This window comes from Vipera berus (genome assembly GCF_964194415.1).
Source record: "Vipera berus genome assembly, chromosome: Z".
NCBI lineage: Eukaryota > Metazoa > Chordata > Lepidosauria > Squamata > Viperidae > Vipera > Vipera berus.
The window spans coordinates 106,712,756-106,737,610 of record NC_138205.1 but is presented as its reverse complement, the minus strand read 5'-3'; the positions used below and the strand labels follow the sequence as shown (position 1 = coordinate 106,737,610).

Below are 24,855 nucleotides of genomic sequence, written 5' to 3'. Positions count from 1 at the left end.
TTTTCTTTTTTTGTTTGCTTTTTCTTTTCTGTTGACCATACTTCACAGTATTATTAAGAGATTGTTTGAAATCCTTTGACTGTATCTCCTAGATTTCGATAAGAGATGGAAACAGATTTCTGCAGATTCAATGAAATCTTCATTTACTTTTTGATACGTTTGTTTTACAGTCATTTGTCTTTGCTCTCCTAAATAATCATTTCAATTCAAAATGCCATTTAATCTCACTCTGCAAATAAGATTTGGTAGAAGCATTTAAATTCTTAGAAATATCAATACTATTCATATAATACTTTCACAATATTTTTGGAGAAAAGTCTCAGGCAAAGTGATTTTTTTTCCTTGATGACATCAATCAGTTTTGTTAAATAAACAGGTGAAGAAAAAACTTTGAAACTGGATGTTGGAATTATCTTTTTGATCTTTATCAGACAGAGCACATCCCTCCATATGATGTAGTGCCTTCTATGCGACCAGTTGTTTTAGTGGGGCCTTCTTTAAAGGGATATGAGGTAGGAATATTATAAACCTCTTTTATTTTCTTTGAAACTATGCTTTTCAAAACTGAATAAAAAAAATCCACTATATTTTTCCATTATGAATCAGAATAAACTAAAATGGATAAGTATAAAGTCGTACATTTTTATCCAGATTTGTCATGACATGTGGATGTATTATTTTATTCCAGGTGACGGATATGATGCAAAAAGCATTATTTGATTTTTTAAAACATAGATTTGAAGGGCGGTAAGTATTAAGAATATAATCTAAATTAGAGTGAAATTAATATCTGTTTTACCCAATTTTATTTGCATTTCTCTGATTTCAAGTTTGGTTGTATATTTGCAGTATTTATTAGATCTAGGGATAGAAAAAGAATTATATTGCCATTAGTATATTGCCATTAGGAGTAAATATGTGTCAAAAACATTAATCATTCTACCTGCTTGCCTAATTTGGCACTGTATAGAAGAGAAAAATATTCAGTTAAGAAAGATTAAAACTGCTAGGAAATATGGTAATAAAACTTATTGATAGAATTTTAAAATGAGTGAATTAATTCCACTTAAGAAAAAATACTGAGGAACATAACAGAATATTGTAAAGTTTATACGGTAGGAAGAAAGTGGATAGAGAGCCCTCTTCCACCCTCAACTGCATTATGCAGAGTTGGGGATTTTCCTATGGCATTGAATCATTTAGAATGCCACAGAGTTAAGTCATGGAATTTGGTACTATTTCAGTACAGGTAGTGCTTGAATTAACAATAGCTCATTTAGTCACCATTAAAAGTTACAGTGACACTGGAAAAAGTGACTTCTGACTGTTTTTCACACTTACAGCCATTGCAGGATCCCCATGGCCACGTGATCAAAATTGAGATGCTTGGCAACTGACTCATATTTATGATAGTTCTAGTGTTCCCTGTGATCAGTTTTTGTAACCTTTTGACAAGACAGTCATGGGGAAGCCAGATTCACTTAAAAACTGTGTTACTATAAAACTGCAGTGATTCACTTAACAACTGTGGCAAAAAAAGTTATAAAATGGGGCAAATTAACAAATGTCTCACTTAGCAACAGAAATTTTGTGCTCAATTGTATTCATAAGTCTAGGATTTCCTGTATTATAAGATGTTTCTATCAATGTGCACGTTTTAAAGAAGAAATTTGATAATATATGGAAGATTACGCATCTCATTATTAGTCATGATGATGTTTGTGACCATACACTTTCAGTGAAACCTGCTGCTAAAAAGTCCTTAGAGCAGGGGTCTTCAAACTTGGCCCTTTTAGGACTTGTGGAATTCTGGGAGTTAAAGTCCACAAGTCATAAAAGGGCCACGTTTGAAGACCCCTGCCTTAGATTGTCTATTGTCCTAATCTCCTTGGTTGAAGGACATGGCAAAGAAATATTTGATCAAATCTCTAATGAGATACCATATGTACATTGGTGGTAGGGTTTCACCAGCAGCATAAAAATATTCTTCATACTATAAGTAGTTCAGGATCCTCTCTCCCATATAAATAGGCTGCTTATAGGTCAAAATTACAAAGAGCATTTTATCTATCACAAATCTTCCTATTTCTGACTCTTATCACTTTCCCACCTACACTAGTGGAAGCTCTGTGTGATAATAGAGAGATGTAATGCAGAATCCAGCAGGTTAAACTTACAAAATAAATACTGTTTCTGTGTATTCCATAGCTTTTTTCTTTTTGAACATTTATAAAGGTAATTTCTAAAGGTAAGAGCTGGTAAGGTAAATAATAAATCAAAGAAATAATGAATTATTTATTCAGTTATGAGTGAATTCAAACTTGGAGTATGGAGAGGTAAAGGAAAGGTGATATTAATGGGACATAAACCAAAAGGAAGATTGTAAGAAATAAGATTCCTGTTCAGAGAGAAAATGTCATATTATATGTTGAATGGATTTAAAAAAATGTCTCTAGAAATAAAAGCATATTGTCTTTCTATTTTGTAGCAGCAGCTAAAACAGTTCATTTAAAGATGTGTGTAACATTGAATTCAATTGCTGCTATCTGATTCATTTGCTTTCATAAATTTCATTTCTTGAATTTTAAATAATAGTCACAACGTTTGTCTTTTGTTGTGTTTATTTAGTATCTCAATCACACGGGTTACAGCAGACATCTCGCTTGCCAAACGTTCAGTATTAAACAATCCCAGCAAGCATGCGATAATAGAACGATCCAATACAAGGTCAAGCTTAGGTAAGGGTATGAAATGATAACAATATCACCAGCCATGACCTAATTGTTTATTTTTTAAAAAAATATTCATTGTAATGCCAGCTTATTAATTCTAACCTATTTTTAGCAATTCTAGGTCTGGATTAAAAAATATACATACAAACCCTAAATTATCTTTTCTCCTTTTTGAAGTTACTTTTAGTATCAATATAATATTAACTTTTTGGTTTGTTGAGATAAAATTATGTTTAGGTTTCAATTAACAAGTTTTTGAAGTAAAAATATGTCAGATACTAACTTCTTGGCTTGTGCAGGTGAAATTATGTTCATGTTTTAAAGTAACATCTTTCAAATTTTTGAAATAAAAATCTGTCAAATATATTCTGAAACTATGTAAATTAAGGACATGGGGAAATGATGAAATTACAAAATGAACTCTATAATCTAATAGTGTATAAATTGTTACATACATAATCCTATTGATACAAAAGCAACATATTTTCTAGAATTGCATTAATCTTTGAAAAAAAAGATCTGTTTTCACATTTATATTCATTTATTATTTATTAAATTTATTTGCTGCCTATACTGTATATATAATTAACCAACAGTACTGAAATACATGTTTAATGTAGCAAAGATTTCATATCACTACTGAAATTCTTGAGATTACAGGTAAGTCACAATTAATTGCATTTTAATAATGTAATCTTTATAATGTTGATAATTTGGTTTAATTCAGTGCAAATTGTAAACTGATACAGGTCATATTTAATGTAATCCAGACTTCAGTTAACGTGAGGCTAGCACATGTACAGTTGAGGCTAGTGCATGTACAGTTGGGTTGGGAGTTTAAGATGCTGCTAATCTTCTTGTCTGCAAAATAAAGAAAAAGAAGATTCTGTCAGAGGAAAATAGAAGTCTAAAAAAGAAAAGTTACCTTTGCTTTCTATAATTACTCTGTGGCTTTGTTACTATAAATTTAAATTAAAAGTTTTATCCTTTACTATAACATTTTGGTAATATACATATAAAAATATGTTTAAATATTTATTGCCTATTTCTATCAAGCTGGAACCAGTTGCCATAGTTTCCATAAAAATATCACTTTGAATAGTAATAATTTGAATAATGCAATATTTTGTAGGATTCATTAATATTAATCAAGACCAACCTGTAATCAAAGAACGTCTTTTGTTGTTGTTTTTGTAAATCTATGATTGTGCATTGTAGACATTTCTTAAATAATATAATAATATCAAACAATCTTGACCTAATTTTTTTAAAGCTATATTGTTTATCCCCCCTTCATGGATTACTGCCTTGTCGTGGTGAAGGGGCTTGTATAATTCACTGAAGCTATGAGCTATGCCAGGGGTCTTCAAACTTGGCCCTTTTATGACTTGTGGACTTCAACTCCCAGAATTCCTCAGCCAGTTTGAAGACCCCTGAGCTTTGCCATGCAGGGCCATCCAAGACGGACAGGTCATAGCAGAGAGTTCTGACAAAACATGATCACTGGAGAAGGAAATGGCAACCCACTCCAGTATCTTTGCCATGAAAAACCCATGGACAGTACCAAAAGGCAAAAAGATATGACACTGGAAAATTAGCCCCTCAGGTCAGAAGGCATCCAATATGCTACTGAGGAAGAGCAGACGGCTAATACTAGTAGTGCCAGAAAGAATGAGGAACCTGGGCCAAAGCCGAAAGGATGCTCAGCTGTGGATATATCTGGTGGTGAAAGGAAAGCCTGATGCTGTAAAGATTTATTCTCCATAAGAACCTGGAATGTAAGATTCATGAATCAAGGAAAGCTGGACGTGGTCAAACAAGAGATGACAAGACTGAACATCGACATCTTAGGAATCGGCAAACTAAAATGGACAGGAATGGGTGAATTTAATTCAGATGACCATCAGGTATACTACTGCGGGCAAGAATCCCTCAGAAGAAATGGAGTAGCATTCATAGTCAATAAAAAAGTAGTAAAAGCAATACTGGGATACAATCCCCAAAATGACGGAATGATCTCAGTTCGAATCCAAGGCAAACCATTCAATATCACAGTAGTACAAGTCTATGCCCCAACCACCAGTGCTGAATAGGACGAAATTGACCGGTTCTATGAAGCCCTACAGCACCTTATAGAACTAACACCAAAAAATGATGTCCTTATCATCATGGGGGATTGGAATGCTAGAGTAGGAAGCCAAAAGATAACCGGAATAACAGGCAAGTTTGGCCTTGGAGTACAAAATGAAGCAGGGCACAGGCTGATAAAATTTTGTCAAGAGAATATGATGGTCATAGCAAACACTCTTTTCCAACAACCCAAGAGACACATGGACATCACCAGACGGTCAACACAGAAATCAGATTGACTATGTGCTTTGCAGCCAAAGATGGAGAAGCTCTATACCACGGGTCGGCAACCCGCGGCTCCCAGCCGCCCGGTGCGCGCGCACCTCTTTGAACGGGCAGTGGTGCACGCGCACCTCTCCAAATGGAGAGTGGCACCGCCCGTTTGGAGAGGTGCGCGCGCACCTCCCCGAATGGGCGGAGGTGCGCGCGCACCTCCCCAAACCTTTGGAGAGGTGCGCGCGTACCTCCGCGCGAACGGGCAGAGATGCCGCTCTTTGAGGAAGCTGTAGCGGCCCGTCTCCGAAGCTGCCGCTTTCGGCAGCTTTGCAGACGGGCCGCTACAGCTTCCTCAAAGAGCAGTGCTCCTGCCCATTCGGAGAGGTGCGCGCGCACCTCTCCGAACGACCGGAGGTGCGCGCACACCTCCCCAAACCTTTGGAGAGGTGCGCGCGTACCTCCGCGCGAACGGGCAGAGATGCCGCTCTTTGAGGAAGCTGTAGCGGCCCGTCTCCGAAGCTGCCGCTTTCGGCAGCTTTGCAGACAGGCCGCTACAGCTTCCTCAAAGAGCAGCGCCCCTGCCCATTCGGAGAGGTGCGCGCGCACCTCCCCAAACCTTTGGAGAGGTGCGCGCGTACCTCCGCGCGAACGGGGGCGCTGCTCTTTGAGGAAGCTGTAGCGGCCCGTCTGCAAAGCTGCCGAAAGCGGCAGCTTTGCAGACGGGCCGTTGCTGTCGGGCAACCGGGAACCGGTTCCATCTCACTTTTTAAAAAAAATGGCAACCGCGTGCGTCTGCGCATGCGCAAAAAACCGTTTTGCGCATGCGCAAAACTTTTTGCGCATGCGCGTGCATGGACACACGCACGCGGCTCCCACTTTTTTTAATTTGTGATGGAACCGGTTCCCAGTGGCTCTTTTACTTTTTTAGGTTGCCGACCCCTGCTCTATACAGTCAGTAAAAACAAGACCAGGAGCTGACTGTGGCTCAGACCATGTGTTTCTCGTTGCAAAATATAGGCTTAAACTGAAGAAAGTAGAGAAAAGCACTAGGCCACTCAGGTATGAACTAAATCATATCCCTGACGAATATACAGTAGAGGTGACAAATAGACTTAAGGAATTAGATCTGATAGACAGAGTGCCTGAAGAACTATGGACAGAGGTTCGCAACATTGTACAAGAGGTAGCAACTAAAACCATCCCAAAGAAAAAGAAATGCAAGAAAGCAAAATGGCTGTCTGAGGAAGCTTTGCAAATAGCTGAGGAAAGGAGGGAAGTGAAAGGCAAGGGAGAAAAAGAAAGATACACCCAACTGAATGCAAAATTCCAAAGAATAGCTAGAAGAGATAGGAATGCCTCCTTAAATGAACAGTGCAAAGAAATAGAAGAAAAGAATAGAATAGGGAGGACAAGAGATCTTTTCAAGAAAATTGGAGAGAGGAAGGGAATGTTTAATGCAAAATTGGGCGTGATAAAGGACCAAAATGGCAGGGACCTAACAGAGGCAGAAGAGATTAAGAAGAGGTGAAAAGAATTACATAGAAAACTATACAAGAATGAGCGTAATGTCCCTGATAACCACGATGAGGTGGTCACTGACCTCGAGCCAGACATCCTAGAATGTGAAGTGAAGTGGGCCTTAGGAAAGCTGAGCAACAACAAAGCTAGTGGAGGTGACAGTATTCCAGCTGAGCTATTCAAAATCTTCAAAGACGATGCAGTTAATACCAATTTATAATACCTTGATAAGACCACACTTGGAATATTGCATCTAGTTTTGATCGCCTTAGTATAAAAGATGTTGAGACTGAGAGAAGAGCAACAAAGATGATTAGGGGATTGGAGGACAGTTGCAGGAATTGGATATGTCTACTTTAATAAAAATAAGGACTAGGCTGACATGATAGCAGTGTTCCAATATTTGAGGGGTTGCCACTGGGAAGAGATGGACAATCTGTTTTCCAAACTAACTGAAAGCAAGATGAGAAGCATTGGACAAAAACCTCAAGGAGAGAACCAATTTAGAACCAAGGAGAAAATTCCTGATGGTTAGAACAATTACCTAGTGAATCGACTTGCCTCCCTAAGTTGTAAATGCTCCAACACTGGAAGTTTTTAAGATAGAGATTGGTAAACCATTTGTCTAAAATGGTATAGGGTCTATGCTTTGCTTTGCTTTGCTTTGCTTTGCTTTGCTTTGCTTTGCTTTGCTTTGCTTTATTTTATTTGTCTGTGTTTGTGTGTGTGTGTGTGTGTGTGTGTGTGTATACTGGAGGTTTTAAAGAAGATTTTAGACAACCATTTATCTGAAATGTTATATGGTTTCCTGCTTGAGAAGGGGTTGGACTAGAAGGCCACCAAAGTCCCTTCCAACTTTGTTATGCTGTAATTCTTGTATAAACTATGTAATGGAGCTAACTTGCATAACCCTTGCCATTCCTGTCGCGGAACAATTAACAGTCTGACCAGAGGTGGATGGACCGTGGTTCATTTGCATGGTCAATATCAAAGAAAAGAAATCCAAGACATATTCTATAGTAAAACTTTTAATGAGAAAACAAAAGACCTAGACTGACCACATTCTCTCATCAGGCAGAAAAAGAAAGTAAAACTGAAACTGTGAGAACTTTTTTAGGCCTGCGCACAAAACAGTTTAAAACCAAAACATTGGCTGGACATAGCTGGAGTCACTATGGTTACAAGATAAGATAATACACAGTGCAGAGCAGAAAGAGATGTACAATTAGAAATGAGCGAATCTGGCAAAACTAAAAAAAACACGCAGTGACATCCCCTTCTTTTGTCAGCGAAGGAGAAAATCAGATAAGGCACATCTTCTTGCGCAGATACTCGTGTTGAGCTGTAAGAAGTGGTTTGTTCAGCATATCAGCAATTTGGTCATGTGTAGGCACATACTGCAATTTGACAAAAACTTGTTTAACTTCTTGTCTTATATTTTGGTAACGGATGTCAATGTGTCTAGACCTGGAACCTGTAAAGCGATTCTCAGATATATAGACCACAGATTTGTTGTCCTCCATCACAGTGATTGGTTGAATCGGAGGTGTCCAGATATCTGTGACTAAGGCATCAAACCACGTTAGAGAATTACATACATCTGAAACACAAGCATACTCAGCTTCTGTAGAAGAACAAGAAACAAAATTCTGTTTACGCACATGCCAGTAAACAGGACATCCATTCAAAAACATCATATAACCTGGAGTGCTTTTAAGTATTTGTATAGTCCTCAGGATAACGTTGAGCGAAACCCTGGGCTACAAGTCTGGCCTTGTACAACGACTCACCATTCGGCTTCTTTTTAATTCTGTAGACCCATCGAGTGCCAATAACTTTCTTGTTTGCTGGAGGGCTTGCAGGCGTAAACACTTGAAGTTTCTTTAGACTGTCCATTTCAGCCTGCATTGCCTCAAACCATTTATCTTGCTCTGATTCAGGAAGATGTTTGATTTGTGTGAACGTCTCAGGAGGAAGTGTAACATTACAAATCAAAGGTAAAGGTGCTTTGGTTACTTGCCACGAATACCGTTTTGGTGGAATTCCCTTTGTGTTCCTCTTGGAACGTCTCGGGCCAACCGTCCGTTCTTCTTCCGTTTCGTCCTCGTCTTCATCGCCAGCAGCATTGGTGGCTTGCGGAGACGGAACAGTGGGTTGAGAAGAACTCGTGGAAGGAACATTTGCCTGTGCATCTTGACCATCAGGCTGCGTGGCATCAGCAGCATCATCTCTAGGAAAATAAACTCCAGGATCGTTAGAATGAATCCTGGACCAGTCAGCATCTTCCTCAAAAATAGCAGATTGTGAAATGACTACGACATGATGAGAGTCCATGTATTTGCTCCATTTTGAATTATCATCAATGCCCATAAATCTCATCCTTTTGCTGCAGGACCCCCTTTCTTTCTTTGCGCTAAAGGAATATTGACCATAGCATAGGAACCAAAAATATGGAGACGTGAGAGGTCAGGCTTGTGTCCATATAACATGAAATAAGGGGTCTGATTTATGACACTACTCCAAGTGCAGTTGATGATATGGTTAGCATATTTGATAGCTTCACCCCAGTATGGAAGACTGAGGTTAGCATCTTCAAGGAGGCAACGCATCATTTATTTATTTATTTATTTATTTATTTATTTATTTATTATTTATTTATTTATTTATTTATTTATGGAACTTATATCCCGCCCTATCTCCCGAAGGACTCAGGGCAGCTAACAACAATAACATATAATAAGTACAGAAATTAAGATAAAATTAAAATTAAAGTCATCTGTGCAATAAATTAAAATTAAAAATTAAAAATAAATTAAAAATTGTAAACATAATTAAAATGCCTGTCAGTCCAGGTCAGCCAGGTGGAAAAGGAGTGTTTTGAGGCCGCGGCGAAAGGACTGGAGATCTTGGGCCATCCGAAGCTCAGGGGGGAGCTGATTCCATAGGACTGGCGCTCCCACAGAGAAGGCCCTTCCCCTGGGGTTCGCCAGCCGACATTGTCTAGCCGACGATACCCTGAGGAGGCCTTCTCTGTGTGAGTGTACTGGGCGATGGGAATTCATTCCCGGTAGCAGATGGTCCTGCAAGTATCTCGGGCCTAAGCCATGTAGGGCTTTAAAGGTAAGTACCAGCACCTTAAATCATGGTTTGCAGAACTCCATTTCTGCGTTCTGCCACTCCATTTTGAGCCGGAGCATAAGGAGCTGAGGTCTGGTGTAGTATCCCATTCTTACGCATCCAGTCCTGGAAACGCTGAGACATGAATTCAGCACCATGATCACTCTGAATTCTGGCAATGCTGACTTCGAATTGGGTATAGACAAGATTGGCAAAGTCTTTAAAGATCTGAAAGGTCTCAGATTTTTCTCTCATAGGAAATACATAACCATATCTAGAGTAATTATCAACAATTGTCAAGAAATATCTTTTACCACCAATTGTTGGTGCAAAAGGACCCACTATGTCAGTGTGTACCAAATCAAAAACGCGTGTTGACAGGCATGTAGCGCGTTTTGGAATTGCTGCTGCTTTAGATTTGGCTTTCTTGCAGACAGCACAGTCCAAGAACACCTTACACCCCTTTAGATCCATACCTCTTGTGAACTCTGGCATCTTCTTCAGAACACGGAAACTGGCATGACCCAATCTTCTATGCCACTTATGGATACACCTGGAATGCAAAGGTTTACCTGTTAGTGAATTCTCAACATTAACATTTTTATTAGGAACCTCAGGCTTGCTATGAGCAACCTGTGTCTTATTTGTCCTTTTATTGGCTTTAGGAGCCTTTGAAGTAGCAACAGGATCTCTTTCTGGGACATCTCTCACTGGGCCTGTGCTCCCTTTTTGGAACTGGTATACTTGCCTGCTCTTGCAGCTTAGACTTTGGTTTTACGTAATAAACACCACCAATCAACATGGTTTCAGCAACAATATCTCCATCTTTAACTACATAACTTGCTTTTTCGAGATGGTGTACCTGGAATTTTGACACCCTAGACAAGTGACTCTGACTAAGCAAACTACTATTAGCTGATGGTACGTAGTAAACATCGGGAATGAATGCACCGAGCTCTTCAATGTAGACAGTTCCTTTTCCCATGACCTGAACAGGATGATTTGAAAAAGAGTACAGTTCATGAAGTTCAGGTTCAGGCTCGTGCATCTCTGTGTACAGCTCTTTTCTGTAGGTAACATGTAATGCTGCTCCGCTGTCCAAAGTCCAAAGTAGGCGTCTGTCGTAATCTGGTTGAGGCTGTGGATCGTTGGTTACAACCAATGTGGCAAGTGGAGCTTGAGGATCACACCTGGGACCACGGCCACGACCTTCTCGTCCGCCTCTACCTCTGTCTCCTCTGGAATCTGGGCTGGTACATGGCGGACGCTGGAAACCATTGGGGACAATCCCGGGTGGCATGTCTCACACGATTGCAGATGTAGCATCTTGGCATCCTTGGAACGTAGGCTCTTCCACGGAAGGAACGCCTCGCTGAAGCTTTTGATGCAGGTGGTTCCCTTAAATGTGGCATGGCTTGCATAAGTGCCTCTTCTTCGGTTAAAATTCTGCATACATGATCCACTGTGCGTTGAGTAATAGGCACTTGATTAATCTTAGAAATAGCATCTTTCCATTCATAATTCAAAGAATTAATGATATTGCTGATCATTTGAAAGTCATCAATAGGATAGCCTTTTTCACCCAGTTCTTTTCTTATTCCTTTCATTTTAGTTAAGTGTTCTCCAATATGCTCACCAGGTTTTAATCTAGAACCACGGAACTCGGACAAAAGTAAACATGTAGACTCAATGGACGTAGGCCGGTAACATGTTTCTAATTGAGCCCAAATTTGTTGGGCAGTTGCATCTTGTGAAAAAGTGAGCTGCAATTCAGTGTCCATGGACATCAATAACGTTGTGCATGCTCTAGTATTCAAGTCCCATATCTCAGGAGGCCATGGCTGGGCAGGAGGATTAAACACCATCACATGGGTACCTTCTCTACGAAGCAAAAGTCCAACTTCACTGACCCATGCCCTGTAATTCTGTCCTGACCGCTTCAGTTTTGAATCACCAGCCAGTGGTACAATAGAGGGTGCCTGTTGAGGAACATACAATTGGGGTACTGGCTGTGCAGGTTGTGCAATTGGGACTTGGCCTGCAGGGGGCACCAGTGGCGCCTGTGCCAGGGCCTGCGGCAGTTGCATTGAAGCTGCTACAGGTACTGGTGCTGGGGGTGGCTGTACTTGAGCTGCAATGCCACCCTGGCCAGCAGAAGGTGCTGGTGCTTGAGCTGCTACAGTAAGTTGGCCTGCAGTCAGCACTGGCCTTTGTATTTGAGGAACCAGTGGAGGCTGCACTTGGGGTGAAAACTGCTGTGCTCCATCTGAGACAGGAACTTTAATAGTAGCAGTATTAATAGGCATTCTAGCTGAAGCTCCCAATGAATGAGGAGGTGTGGCAGCTTGGAGTGATGCCTGCTGAAGGGACATCTGTGAAAATGCATTCTGTATTCTTTGACACAGAAGACAGTCAGGCTCCCATTCGTCTGACACAAGATCCCACTGTGGGCGTGCCTCTGTCTTTGAGGAAGAAGGCAAAATGGCGATCCCTTGTGGGTGTGGCTTTGCTTGTGAAGAGGGAGGCAAAATGGCCGATTCTGAAAACTGAATGCCAGCAGAGGCTCTCCCATGCTTTTTATACCATGCTGCACACAACTTTGTGTTTTGCAGCTCTTTTTCAAAAACTTCAATTTGTTCATAATAACTTTGCAAAGCCTTCTCATGCACAGTTTGCTCAGGGCTTGGAGGATAATAGCTCACTTCCTTCCCTAGTGAAGCCTTAGGTCTAGCACCAAATCTCTCATAATCAGCCTGATCCCCATGAGCAGAGGTTACAACTGGGGCATCAGCTTGAGAGTCTGTAGAAACAGAAAACGGTGAAACTGACCTTGGCTCAGAGGCTGCTTCTCCAAGACGTGTAGCCGATGCCAACGGAGTCTGTAAACTTGAAGAAAGATCTCTGTGAAACGGCTTCCTCCTCCTCAGCAGAGAGAAAACCGGCCTTCTTCTTTCTCCTTTTTTGCAGCAATTAATCACAGCCTCCTCAGTGCCGGACTAACTGCCTGGCTAATTGCCTATCAATAAATCTTGAAAATAAAAATAAACCATCCTCTGCTACCAAAATGTCGCGGAACAATTAACAGTCCGACCAGAGGTGGATGGACCGTGGTTTATTTGCATGGTCAATATCAAAGAAAAGAAATCCAAGACATATTCTATAGTAAAACTTTTAATGAGAAAACAAAAGACCTAGACTGACCACATTCTCTCATCAGGCAGAAAAAGAAAGTAAAACTGAAACTGTGAGAACTTTTTTAGGCCTGCGCACAAAACAGTTTAATACCAAAACATTGGCTGGACATAGCTGGAGTCACTATGGTTACAAGATAAGATAATACACAGTGCAGAGCAGAAAGAAATGTACAATTAGAAATGAGCGAAGCTGGCAAAACTAAAAAAACACGCAGTGACAATTGCGCTCACTTTGAGAGCTCTAGCTGACTTTTACTGCTGATAAGGTATGCCTAGCCAGGCCCTCTACAAGGTAGTTCCTGGTCTTGCCAGTCCTTTTTGAGGCTACTTAAGCTGTTTTCATGAAGCTTCAGGAGACTTCTCAGGGCTTCTAAAATTTTGCAAGAGGCCTTGTCCACTGTTATCACAATGCTTTGGAAAGCTTTTGATGACTTCCAAATTATTTTTAAAAAGATTTGGAGAAGAACAGGTACAGCTTTAAAATGCTTCTAAAGTTTTCTGAAGAATTGTGAGAATGCAAACTATTTGGAGAACAGCATGAGCAGTGTTGGGAAGAAGCCTGACTGCTCTCATCACAGTGGGAAACAGCAAAGGTCAGCTAGAATGGCAGAGCAGGGCAAGATGAGTGAGAGCAGGACAGCAAAATGCAGGTGACAAGGCCAGCCGGCTAAACAAAATCCAAAATGGCATGACCAATAAGAGCAAGTAAAACACAGGATGGTAGGGCAAATGGAGCACATAATAATAGGGGTGATTGGGGCTCTGCGCTGTGGCATTGGGATGGCTTGCCATGGTGTGGAATTTCCTTGGCAGGACAGCTGAAGAGAAGGCTCAGGCAGTGGTGTCTACTTCTGCCCCAGCACTGCCACCAAGGAGTGCTAATTGTATAGACTGGCCCAGGGCTTTTTTTGTCATAGAACGCTCAGAACAGAGTTCTGGCACCTTTTTTTGGATGGAACCTTGTAGGGTATGCAAGGCGGGTTGTATGACATGTGTGAGTTCCGGCACCTTTTTCTTTTTCAAAAAAAGCACTGGACTGGCCAAATTATATAGACTGGTGAGGGAGGGCAGATAGGCAAGGGGGGCAGTTGAAAGACTCACTCCTGTGGTTCTGAGTGCAGGCAGACTGCCAAGCCAGCTGGATTTTTCTGCCAATCCTAGGCACTTTTGAAAATGTTGCCTAGAAAATGTTTTCTAGAATCAAATTTGACTTGAAGGCAAAATGTTATAAATAACTTCTATTTATTGTCAGATCATTTATTGTGTTTTTCGCTGTGATATTAATTTTGTTATGTTCTTACTGCTAATATTTTTAGGCTAGAGAATAATCAATTTTTCTGTGTATCCCATTAATTACAATATGCCCATTGTAATTAATCTAAGATATCTCTTTGGATTCCAGCCATAATATTTGTGTATAATATCTCAGTATATGATGTATAACAATTTCCAGTAAAATGATTATATCTTGATTTTCTTTCATTGCAGAGTTTAAAAATGCCTATTTTCCACATAGGTACATTGGATTTCCATTTAAGAATTGACTGGATCTAAACATAAGCTTTATCAAACTTGTTGCATGATGTATAATCATCCTGTACCAAAGAAGTGCTTATTCACAATTTATTTGTGAATAAGAACTATTCCAAAGTCATCCAGTATTCTTAGAAAATCAAGAATTACATTCTGAAAATCTTTTGGGGAAAATAAAGCTCCTCAATTTTATTTTATATGCCATTTTTATGAGATAACATAATCCAGTTTTGTTAATACAAAATACATGTTGTTTTCTTAATTTTCTGTTTTTTAGATAAATTGATATTGAACAGATTGCCGTTATATATTTTTTTATGCATTGAATGGAAATATATTAGAGGCTACCAAGGATTGGTCTTTGAAAAGTTTTATAAAAAAGTACATTCTTTTGAGAAAAATATGCTTCACTCCAAACATAGTAGCTGTGATGCAGGGGTGTCAAACTGCCATCCCACAGGCCAGATGGATCATGGCAAAATCGCGCCCACCCTGTTGCCGGCAATGGAAAAAAAGTCACAATACGTCGCAACATGTCATGTGATGTTGCGAGTTTGACACCCCTGCTGTAATACAATCCTGTATGTCCATAGTTAGTATCTGTAATGCTTCTGAACCAAACATGTGGCTTTTGCTTCATTTCTTTGTCAGTTTCAAATCCAACCCTGTTTCTTATTTGCTGCCATGAACATCACCTTTCTAGTTGCTCTTGTAAGTTTTATCTCATTCTGAATGTTTTGGACAAGATCCTGATTCTCTTGGGTTTTTCCATTCATTACTGCCCACCCTTTCCAGATGTTTTGGGTATGTATATAAAATTGCTAGTTATTTTTCCTTTTGTGCGTGTTTAGTACGCATTGTAGCTCACAAAATCACTATCTGCTATTGATAGAAGGTTTTGTAATGGCAAAAATAGGTCATAGTTTGTACTGAAACTTTTTCTGGAAGAAAATAGGTATAAAATATTTGATAATTAGAGTTTTAAATAACAGAATTCTTAAATTCTGTATTGCACTGGTCCAAAACTGTAGGTGTGCATGTTGCTGTTTGTGATCACTATTTTCCATTGTGGAATTGGGCTTCATGTATCTACATTGTTGCATGCATAAAAAGGGTACATTGCCTTGAATATGTTGCCTTTGAAGCTGTGTTTGTCTTGTTGCTGTATACATTGTGTAGATTGTTTTTATACTGTGATCTCTAAATAGTTTTTAAGAACATTTATATGAATACACAATTAAGTGATGGTCAAAATTCATCTAGCAATTTTTTTCTTTGTCAAAGATATTCATGCAAATAAGATTTAGAACACTCACTGAATCACTCTTGGAAATTTATTGCTTAAAAACTCAGTACATCATTCATATTATTATATCCATTTTTTCAGCTATTTTAATAGCCACCTTATTTATTTATAGCCAATTTGGCCTATTTCAATGTAGAGGATCTTTTTCTCAGCCTGATTAGGAGGGGGAGGGGGCTAAGAATAGCTCATAGACTTCATATATCCATGGCTAAAATTACATTTTTTTTAGAGTAGAATTTTTGCTCTGCAAACATAGAGTTATTTGTCAACATATTCACTCTAGAATGATACATCCCAAGTTTATTACAGTCAAAGACCAATACAAGTAAAAATATTCAAGGAGTACCTAGTTGAAAGTTCTAGAATAAAATAATAACAAATAACAAAATCTATGGTAAAATCATAATTTGGAATCCTATCTTTCAGTTGCATATAAAGAACAAGGCCTAAGCTATAATATAATAATTAGTCCTTAAATTGCAAATGCCTCTAGTCATTAGTTATTAAAATCCAACAAGGTGATAATATCAAAACAATTAGTGCATTAATTATGTAAAATAGCTATAATGGGTTTATTTATTGTTCTGACAAATCCTTAGTGCTGCTGCACAGAATCTAGCTACATGCGCTGTGACTACAATCCGTTCATCTTTAATCAGCCACTGAAGATAAATAATGTCAGAATTACTAGGATACCTGTTAATTATCAGGAAAATAAATTTTGTGTGAATGTCTCTATAAAAAGAGGAGCAAAGAAAGATATGTCCAGAGGTTTGCACCCTTCCAGAATCACAGGGACAGAGTTTTTCAACCAGTGGTATCCCTTTATATTTGCCATCAGTGCTGATGATAAATGAAACGTAAGTAAACAACCAAACTCAGAGAGCACCAAACTCCACAGTTCAATCATGAAGTATATTCTCTTCCAAGAATTTCTGATTTCTTGATGAGCCTGTGTCATTTTCTTTCTGAGATGCTATTAAATAGCTTCCTTATTTGAAAAAAAAGTTATCATTTGACAGATCTACTAATTGTCAGGCCTCTTTAGAACCTTAAAATAATTGGTTATAATTAAAACTTAACTGAAAAATATTCAATTCTTCCTGTTTTGAAATCTTTGTAGCCTATTGACCTTCATTTTTTTTTTCTGGTTATGATAATTAATGTTGGGTCTCTTAGCCATTTTGGTTATATGAATAGCACTATTTTCTTTCTTTAAAATGTCAAGCTTTTTGAATTTTAGGATTTGCTTAATGACAACTTTTCAAATGAAATAGAAGTATGGAGAAGAAATATTTAATGGAAAATATAATATGATATGTTTGTTTTAAAAACACTTTTTAACAATTTTATTTCAATCAAAAATTCAAATTCAAATCCATAAGTAAAAAATTGAACAGAGACAAAACAAAACTAACCAATGTTTTGTTTTGTTTGTGTTCAATTTTTTTCTTTTAGATTTTAATCTTTTGAATAAAATAAAATTGTTGAAAAGGTATTTAAAGAATAATAAAAAATACAACACCATTTTATTACTGTCCTTGAAAAATACAACAGTACTTCAAGGAGCAGAGCAGTGGAGGGGGGTGGTTTGGGGATTGTGGGGTTTGTATTGTAACTTTTATAAAACTTTTTAATAAAAAAAAGAAACTTAATGGTCATTTAAGTCTGATTGCAAAAGGGTGAAAGTTACGTGTATCTAATGCCATAATAGTGAAAACCTTTGATGGAAATGTTGCATCTTTTTCAACCTTTTGTCGCCATGTACCACATTACTATTGAAAAAAAAATCTGTAATTTTCTGGAAATAAGTTATTTCTAGAAATATTTAATTTTTTTGTATTTTTTCAGTGATGATATTTTTCTGGTACTGTATGATATTTATTGTTAAATCAGTATCTCACGTATGATTTGTTTTTGCTGCATTGCATTTTCTTTTAAGACAGGTAGGTTCTTAGCAAAATAGTCTGACAATTCTGTTGTTCATGTTTAATAACAATTTTTAATCTTTTTAAATGATGCAACATTTTCATTCACATTTGATTGATTATATTTTGAAAAATTATAACCTATAACCATGAAAGCCAGGCACTTACTCTCAGTCCAACTTACCTCCCAGAGTTATTGCAGAGAAAATAGGAGGAAGAAGGAGGATTAGATGCATTTGCTGCCTTGAGTTATTTGTAAAAATAATAATAAAATAAGCATAACTGCTCTGAACAATAACTTTTACAGATGAAAATCAGAAGTAGTCAGTTAGACCAAGCATTCCAGGGCTATGAATGAATCAGATTTCCCTAAGTAAGCTGAGTGCACCAACCTTGAAGGAAAATCCAGCATTGGATTTCCTTTTTTTTGTTTTTAGCAGACTTTTAGATGCCAAGAAGGCCAAAATGGAGGCCTATAGATTGGGCAATTAGAAAAGGCTAATAGATCCTCATTATTCCTAACTAATACAATGTCTCTAGAAGCTTAAAACATTTAAATCATCTTGTGTGCTAATCAGATTGTTTCGCAAAAAAAAGAGAATCAGTAGGGTAGACATTCTGGTTTTTATTTGTTAGATAAAGCAACAAGAATAGCAGAATATATTGCTGTTCCCCAGAGTTTCAGTGTTCTAGTATATCAGCAAGGTATTGGACTTGTGAGCATTGCAGAAATGCAGCTTTTCCATTACCCTGAGACTTGAGCCTGACTCTTTTCAGAGGGGCATATTATATGCTGAGTGAGTAGCTATATCAATTGAAGTAATAAATAAATAATAATCATTAGCATTTTTCCTCCATCTTTACAATTGTGATTTGGTCTCCTCTAAGGAGGTGGAGTTGGTGTCACGCTTCCGACAGACAGAGACAAATATAGCAGAACTCTTGCAAATTCCTCAAAGAACATGTTTATTAGTTACAAAGTAACAGCACATCAAAAGGGAAACCAGGTCTGGAGATACACGTAACAATTCCCCAATACAAAGTTAAAAAATCCCATCCCTAAAACTCTGCAAGCAACTACGTTCCCCAATACATATTCTTGGTGGGCTTTTTACACAATGCCCAGCCTGCAGTCTTGGGAGCCACCGATGACCTTGGTTTCCATGGGACAAAAGATTATTTAGACTAGCGAAGCACCTGGCAACCCCCCTCCCTCCTTTCAATGTGGCAACTGAAAATGAGTAGGAAAAATGGTTGCAGCCATGCTCATTTGTAGAGTTGACAAACTGCATTTGTAGAGTTGACAAACTTCATCTCTACAGAAATAGAGCACAACAATGATGAAAATGGTCTTGAATGCATTTGATTCAATATAAAAGGGGGGAAAATTACATTGCCATAAGTGTATACCAGAGGTCCCTAAACATTTGGGCACCAGGGACCAGTTTCATAGAAGAAGGTTTTTCTGCAGACAGGAAAGTGTGTGGTTTTGTGTGCTGCCTGCATCTCACAGATGGGGCTTTGCTTGTTTATGTGGAATGGTTGCTGGCATGCCACGGCCCAGTACCAGTCCATGGACCAGGGGTTGGGAACCCCTGGTGTATACTATAGGCCAACCAGCAAAACAGAGGTAGTCAGTTGCTAGTCAGTTAACTAAGTCAGTTAACTTAAGGGATGTAGGAAGCACATCACAATAGTAATGGGGGACTTTAATTAACCTGACATCAACTGGGAGGCAAACTCTGCAACAAGTTGAAGATCAAACAGATTCCTGACGAATCTAGAAGACAACTTTTTTCTGAAAAAAGTAGAGAAGGGAACTAGGGGATCAGCCATATTGGACTTAATTCTCACAACAGAGAAATGATAGAAGGTGTTGAAGTCACAGGAACCTTGGGGGAGCGATCATGCAATGTTGGAATTCAACATTATGAAAGCACAAGCAATAGAACATAGTCAAACTAAAGACTTGGACTTTAAGAGAGCTAATTTCAATAAACTTTGAGAGAGCTTGGGAAGGATTCCATGGATGAGAATCCTTAAGGGGAAAACAAGAAGCTTGGGAAATTTTGAAAAGTGAGATTATAAAAGCCCAATCTAGCACAATATGAAGAAGAAAAATAACAACTTTCAAAAGAAACCAGCCTGCATAAAGAACTTTCTGCTAAACTGAAAGACAAAAAGGACAAGTATAAAAAGTGGAAAGAAGAGCACATAACTAAGGCAGAATATAACAAATTTCACGAGCCTGCAAAGATGAAGTGAGGAAAGATAAGGCTCAAAATGAACTAAGGCTTGCGACAAAAGTCAAAAATAACAAAAAAACTTCTTTCAACATGTACAAAAAAAAGAAAAAAGTTAAGGAAATGATTGGTCCATTAGTGGGAGAAAGTGCCAAAAAGATGACAAGCAACTATTTAACTCATTTTTTGCATCCGTTTTTACAGAAAGGGAAAAAAACCAGTCCAACCTTTCAAAAACAGTACTGTAAAAAACAGATTAGAAACACGTTAAGATAGGCAAGAGAATGGCAAGTGAACACCTGTCCACTCTAGATGAGTTCACATCACCAGGACCAGATGGACTACACCCCAAGGTTCTGAAAGAACTGGCAGATGTGATCTCCGAACCACTGAACTATGTATTTCAAAGATCCTGGAGCACTGGGGAACTACCAGAGGACTGGAAAAGAGCTGATGTAGTTAACCATCTTCAAAAAAAGCGGGAAAAATAGATCCAGGAAACTGCAGACCTATCAGCCTGATCTCGGTACCTGGGAAGATTCTGGAAAAGATAATCAAGCAATGAATCAGCAAACATCTAGAGGCAAAGTCATACCAAAAGCCAGCATGGGTTTGTCAAAAACAGATCATGCCAGACAAATCTGATTGCATTCTTTGATCAGGTGACAAAATTAGTGGACCAGAAGAATGCTGTGGATATAATTTACTTGGACTTCAGTAAGGCATTCAATAAAGTAGACCACAACCTACTACTTAATAAGATAGAAAAATGTGGGTTAGACAGCATCACCATCTGACGGATCCATAGCTGGCTGACCGGCCATACTCAGCGTGTGGTCCTCAATGGAACTGCATCTACTTGGAGGGAAGTGTGTAGTGGGGTGCCCAAGGGCTCAAATTGCAGACGACACCAAGCTAGCAGGAATAGCCAACACTCCAGAAGATAAACTTAAGATATAGAAGGATCTTGACAGACTTGAACATTGGGCACTATCTAACAAAATGAAATTCAATGGTGAAAAAAGTAAGGTTCTACATTTAGGCAAGAAAAACCAAATGCACAGGTATAGTAGAGGTGGTACCTTGCTCAACAATAGTAACTCTGAGAGGGATCTGCGAGTGGACAATCACTTAAATATGAGTCAGCAGTGTGCTGCTGCTGCCAAAAAAGCCAACACAGTGCTAGACTGCATTAATAGAACCAAGATCACGTGAAGTGTTAATACCACTTTACATTGCCTTGGTAAGGCCACATTTGGAATACTGCATCCAGTTTTGGTCATCACGATGTAAAAAAGATGTTGAGACTCTAGAAATTTCTAGAGTATAGAGAAGAGCAACAAAGATGATTAGGGGACTGGAGGCAAAAACAGATAAAGAACAGTTGCTGGAATTGGGTATGTCTAGTCTAATGAAGAGAAGGACAAGGGGTGATATGATAGCAGTGTTCCAATATTTCAGGGGTTGCCACAAAGAAGAGGAAGTCAAGCTATTCTCCAAAGCACCTGAAGGCAGGACAAAAAGCAATGGATGGAAACTAAGCAAAGAGAGAAGCAACCTAGAACTAAGGAGAAACTTCCTGACAGTTAGAACAATTAACCAGTGGAACAACCTGCCTCCAGAAGCTGTGAATGCTCCAACACTGGAAGTTTTTAAGAAGAGACTGGACAGCCATTTGTCTGAAATGGTATAGGGTTTCCTGCCTGAGGAGAGGGTTGCACTACATGACCTCCAAAGTCCCTTCCAACTTTATTATATTGTTAAAAAATATAAGGAACACATATACATGCTTGCATGGACACAAATGTTTAGATTTATAGATTGATTTATACATTTATACAAATAATATTTTCCTGAAAAAATCAAGTTAGAAAGCCAAAGCTAGCATATGAACAACATCTGATAAACTCTTAACTTTATGAGCAAAATCTGATCTGTAATCAAAAGAATACTTTGAGAGTAAATCAATAAATAAATTTTAATTATATATAATCAGCCTCCTTTTAAAATTATTTTTTGTACCTTTGAATCGAAATTGACTGCCGGGATAGTCCCTGTAGCTTTTCTTAGCAAAAAGGTTTTTGACAATAGTTGGCCATTGTCTCATTCCTATGGCTGAAAGTGACTGGCTCTAGGTCACCCACTTGGCTTTGTGCCTAAGGCAGAAGTAGAACATATATTCTCCTGGGTTTTAGCCTGCTGCCTTAATCATTATCTTAATCACCTTTTATAAAATCACTACTGGTTTAAAATTGACTGATGAAAGTTTTAATATTCATTAAAACTCTTATATAAAATGTACATAAATATGATGATCTGGACTCCTCTGAAAGAAATATAGTAGATTATAACAATATTTTCCATTGTTATTTCCATAACACCCAGCATTATCTATAAGGAGAAGGTTAAATGAGCCTTTTTTCCCTTATAACTGTGACTGATTTTGTAAAATACTAATGATACATTAAAAGCAGAAAGAATATTCATTTTTTAAATTCTTATTTTATCTTCCTATGGCATAGTCAAGACAGCCAACACAATTACTATTGTTAAATGCTAAGAGTAACCTATTGAAATCTACATATAGAAAATGACTATAAAAAATACGGAGCTGAATTTTATTGTTTTATTGAGTACTGAATTTGGATATTAAATAGTGACAACAAAAATAATGATAAAAATGGTGTGAGGACCATTTTGCTTTTCCTCTGTTTTAATAATTGGTTTTTGCAGAAGTATCCAAAGTTGTGTGAAAGGGACCTGTTAGTGCCCAAATTCAGTCTAATCTAAAAACAGACTCATCAAACAGTTCATCAGTGACTTAGGAGTTATGTTGAATCAGCCATTCTAAATGAAAAACGTGTTAGTGGTAATTTGTCATACTATGTGTAAAAGCAAGAGTATCATGACTGATTATCAGGAATGCAGAAATGTACATTTACAGTTGAAGACAGATCAATGGAAGCATAACATTTTTGAATAATTATATTCAATATAAACTATGCAACAAAAAAGCCAAAGAAAACTTTTCAGTATAGGATGCTATGTATATTATATTTGCATTGTATTATCTGCTAAATAATAAATTATTTAATTAGTATGTCTCTACTTTTGCAGCTGAAGTTCAGAGTGAAATTGAACGAATATTTGAATTAGCAAGAACATTACAGTTGGTTGTACTTGATGCTGATACTATTAATCATCCTGCTCAACTTAGCAAAACTTCCCTGGCACCCATTATAGTATATGTAAAGATTACTTCTCCAAAGGTAAATAATTCCATCTAGTTGTTGTTCCCTTTCTTCTTTTCTTTCATGTAATTATATTGTGAAAACACATAGCTTTTAAATGTTGCTATTAATAACATTGACATTTTGAACCATATTGAAGAATCCTAATTGAATGGGTAGCTTTTAATGAATTTGTTCACATAATTTCTCATTTCTTATTTAATTAAAAAATAGAGTATCCTATATTACATCAAGGAAAAAGGGGTGTTTATTAAGAATTGATGAAAGGGTAAGTTTCTAGTAAGTACTGACCTCATTGTTCAGAAGCAAAATTTGAGAAGGAAAAAAAATCTTTTCCTGAATACATATAACCCTGTCCCCCATATTGTCATTATTTTAAGATACTGGAATTAGAAGATTCTAAAATGATAGCTATGTGTGCAGTATCGTATCCTGTATTGTTTCATTTTCTCATTAACTTCTAATTTAACTATAGTGTCTTTTCCACAGGTTTTACAGAGACTCATAAAATCCAGAGGCAAATCTCAGGCTAAGCACCTTAACGTTCAAATGGTAGCAGCTGATAAACTGGCTCAGTGCCCTCCAGTGAGTCATTCTTAACATATATGTGTAGAAAAACATCTTTACAAGCTTTACTGTTTTATAATTATGTCTCTGTTCATTTTTGTGGCAAATATTTTCTATTGGAACAAAAATCTCTTTGGTTCAGTAATGAATGCAGACTGTGAATGCAGTGCCCATGTGAAAAGCAGTAATCAAATCAGCTGACTGGTAAAGAATAGCAAACATCTCTCTTTTGTTTTCCTCTTACATTGGCAATCTTAATCTGGATTACACTTCTTTCTATCTTGTTTAGGATGTTATATCATTGTGTAGGGTTGACATTTTTAGCCTTTCTTTTTCATTTGGGAGCTTCAGGAATAATATTATCTCCTAAACCAAAGGTGGGGAACTATGGCCCTTTTATGACTTGTGGACTTCAACTCCCAGAATTCTGGGAGTTATAGTCCACAAGTAATAAAGGGGCCATAGTTCCCCACCTCTGTCCTAAACCTTGTAGACACCTTCCACCACCACCCCTCAAAAATCAGAACTGACTCTCCCTGCCCAACCTGGGGATTTCAGATGGGCTTCTTTGTCCATATGGGCTTGAGGCTGGGCAGACCTGTCTTAAATGACAGAGATACTGTTTTTTGTTGGGGGAAAAGTATATTATGTCAACTGGCTAAAGGAGAAGGCTTGCACAGACAACATGGATTTGCACATATAATTACTTTTGAATATCACTATAATTTTAGCTTCTGAATATACTTCAGTGTGAGAAATCATTCTCTTTTTGTTTGGTAGCTGAAATCAGAATGATAGAAATATATTCTTAAAATGGTTAAAAAGGAAGACAACAAAAAGGATTCATGAAACCAAACATGTTTCTATCATTTACATCTGATATAAAACTTTTACTGTTCCTATGGTTGGCATAAGATATAAAACTAGACAATATATTTGAGAAAATTTTAATTTTAGCTTGACCAATTGCGGTGTAGAGTGTAGGTCAATTTTTCTGCTATGGCAATACAATCAGACATTTTAGTATCAGAGTCCCAATGTCATAATTTTATTTTTCCAGTGTTTAGCTATAAGCATTCTAGTGGCTGTTGATAAAAATAACCACTAAATTATTCGGAGA

At 37.9% G+C, this 24,855-nt stretch overlaps 1 protein-coding gene across 8 annotated transcripts in view; it reads left to right on the top strand.

The window, feature by feature from the left end:
* The window catches only part of CACNB2 (calcium voltage-gated channel auxiliary subunit beta 2), a gene marked incomplete at its 5' end in the record, with an annotated part of 213,102 nt that overhangs the window by 185,035 nt on the left and 3,212 nt on the right, over positions 1–24,855 (top strand). For all 8 annotated transcript variants that reach the window (XM_081345463.1, XM_081345466.1, XM_081345462.1 and 5 more), the window contains 5 exons: positions 432–512; positions 689–747; positions 2,629–2,738; positions 23,035–23,186; positions 23,658–23,753. In XM_081345463.1, the coding sequence (XP_081201589.1) occupies positions 432–512; positions 689–747; positions 2,629–2,738; positions 23,035–23,186; positions 23,658–23,753 (498 nt within the window). The remainder of the gene's footprint in view (positions 1–431; positions 513–688; positions 748–2,628; positions 2,739–23,034; positions 23,187–23,657; positions 23,754–24,855) is intronic.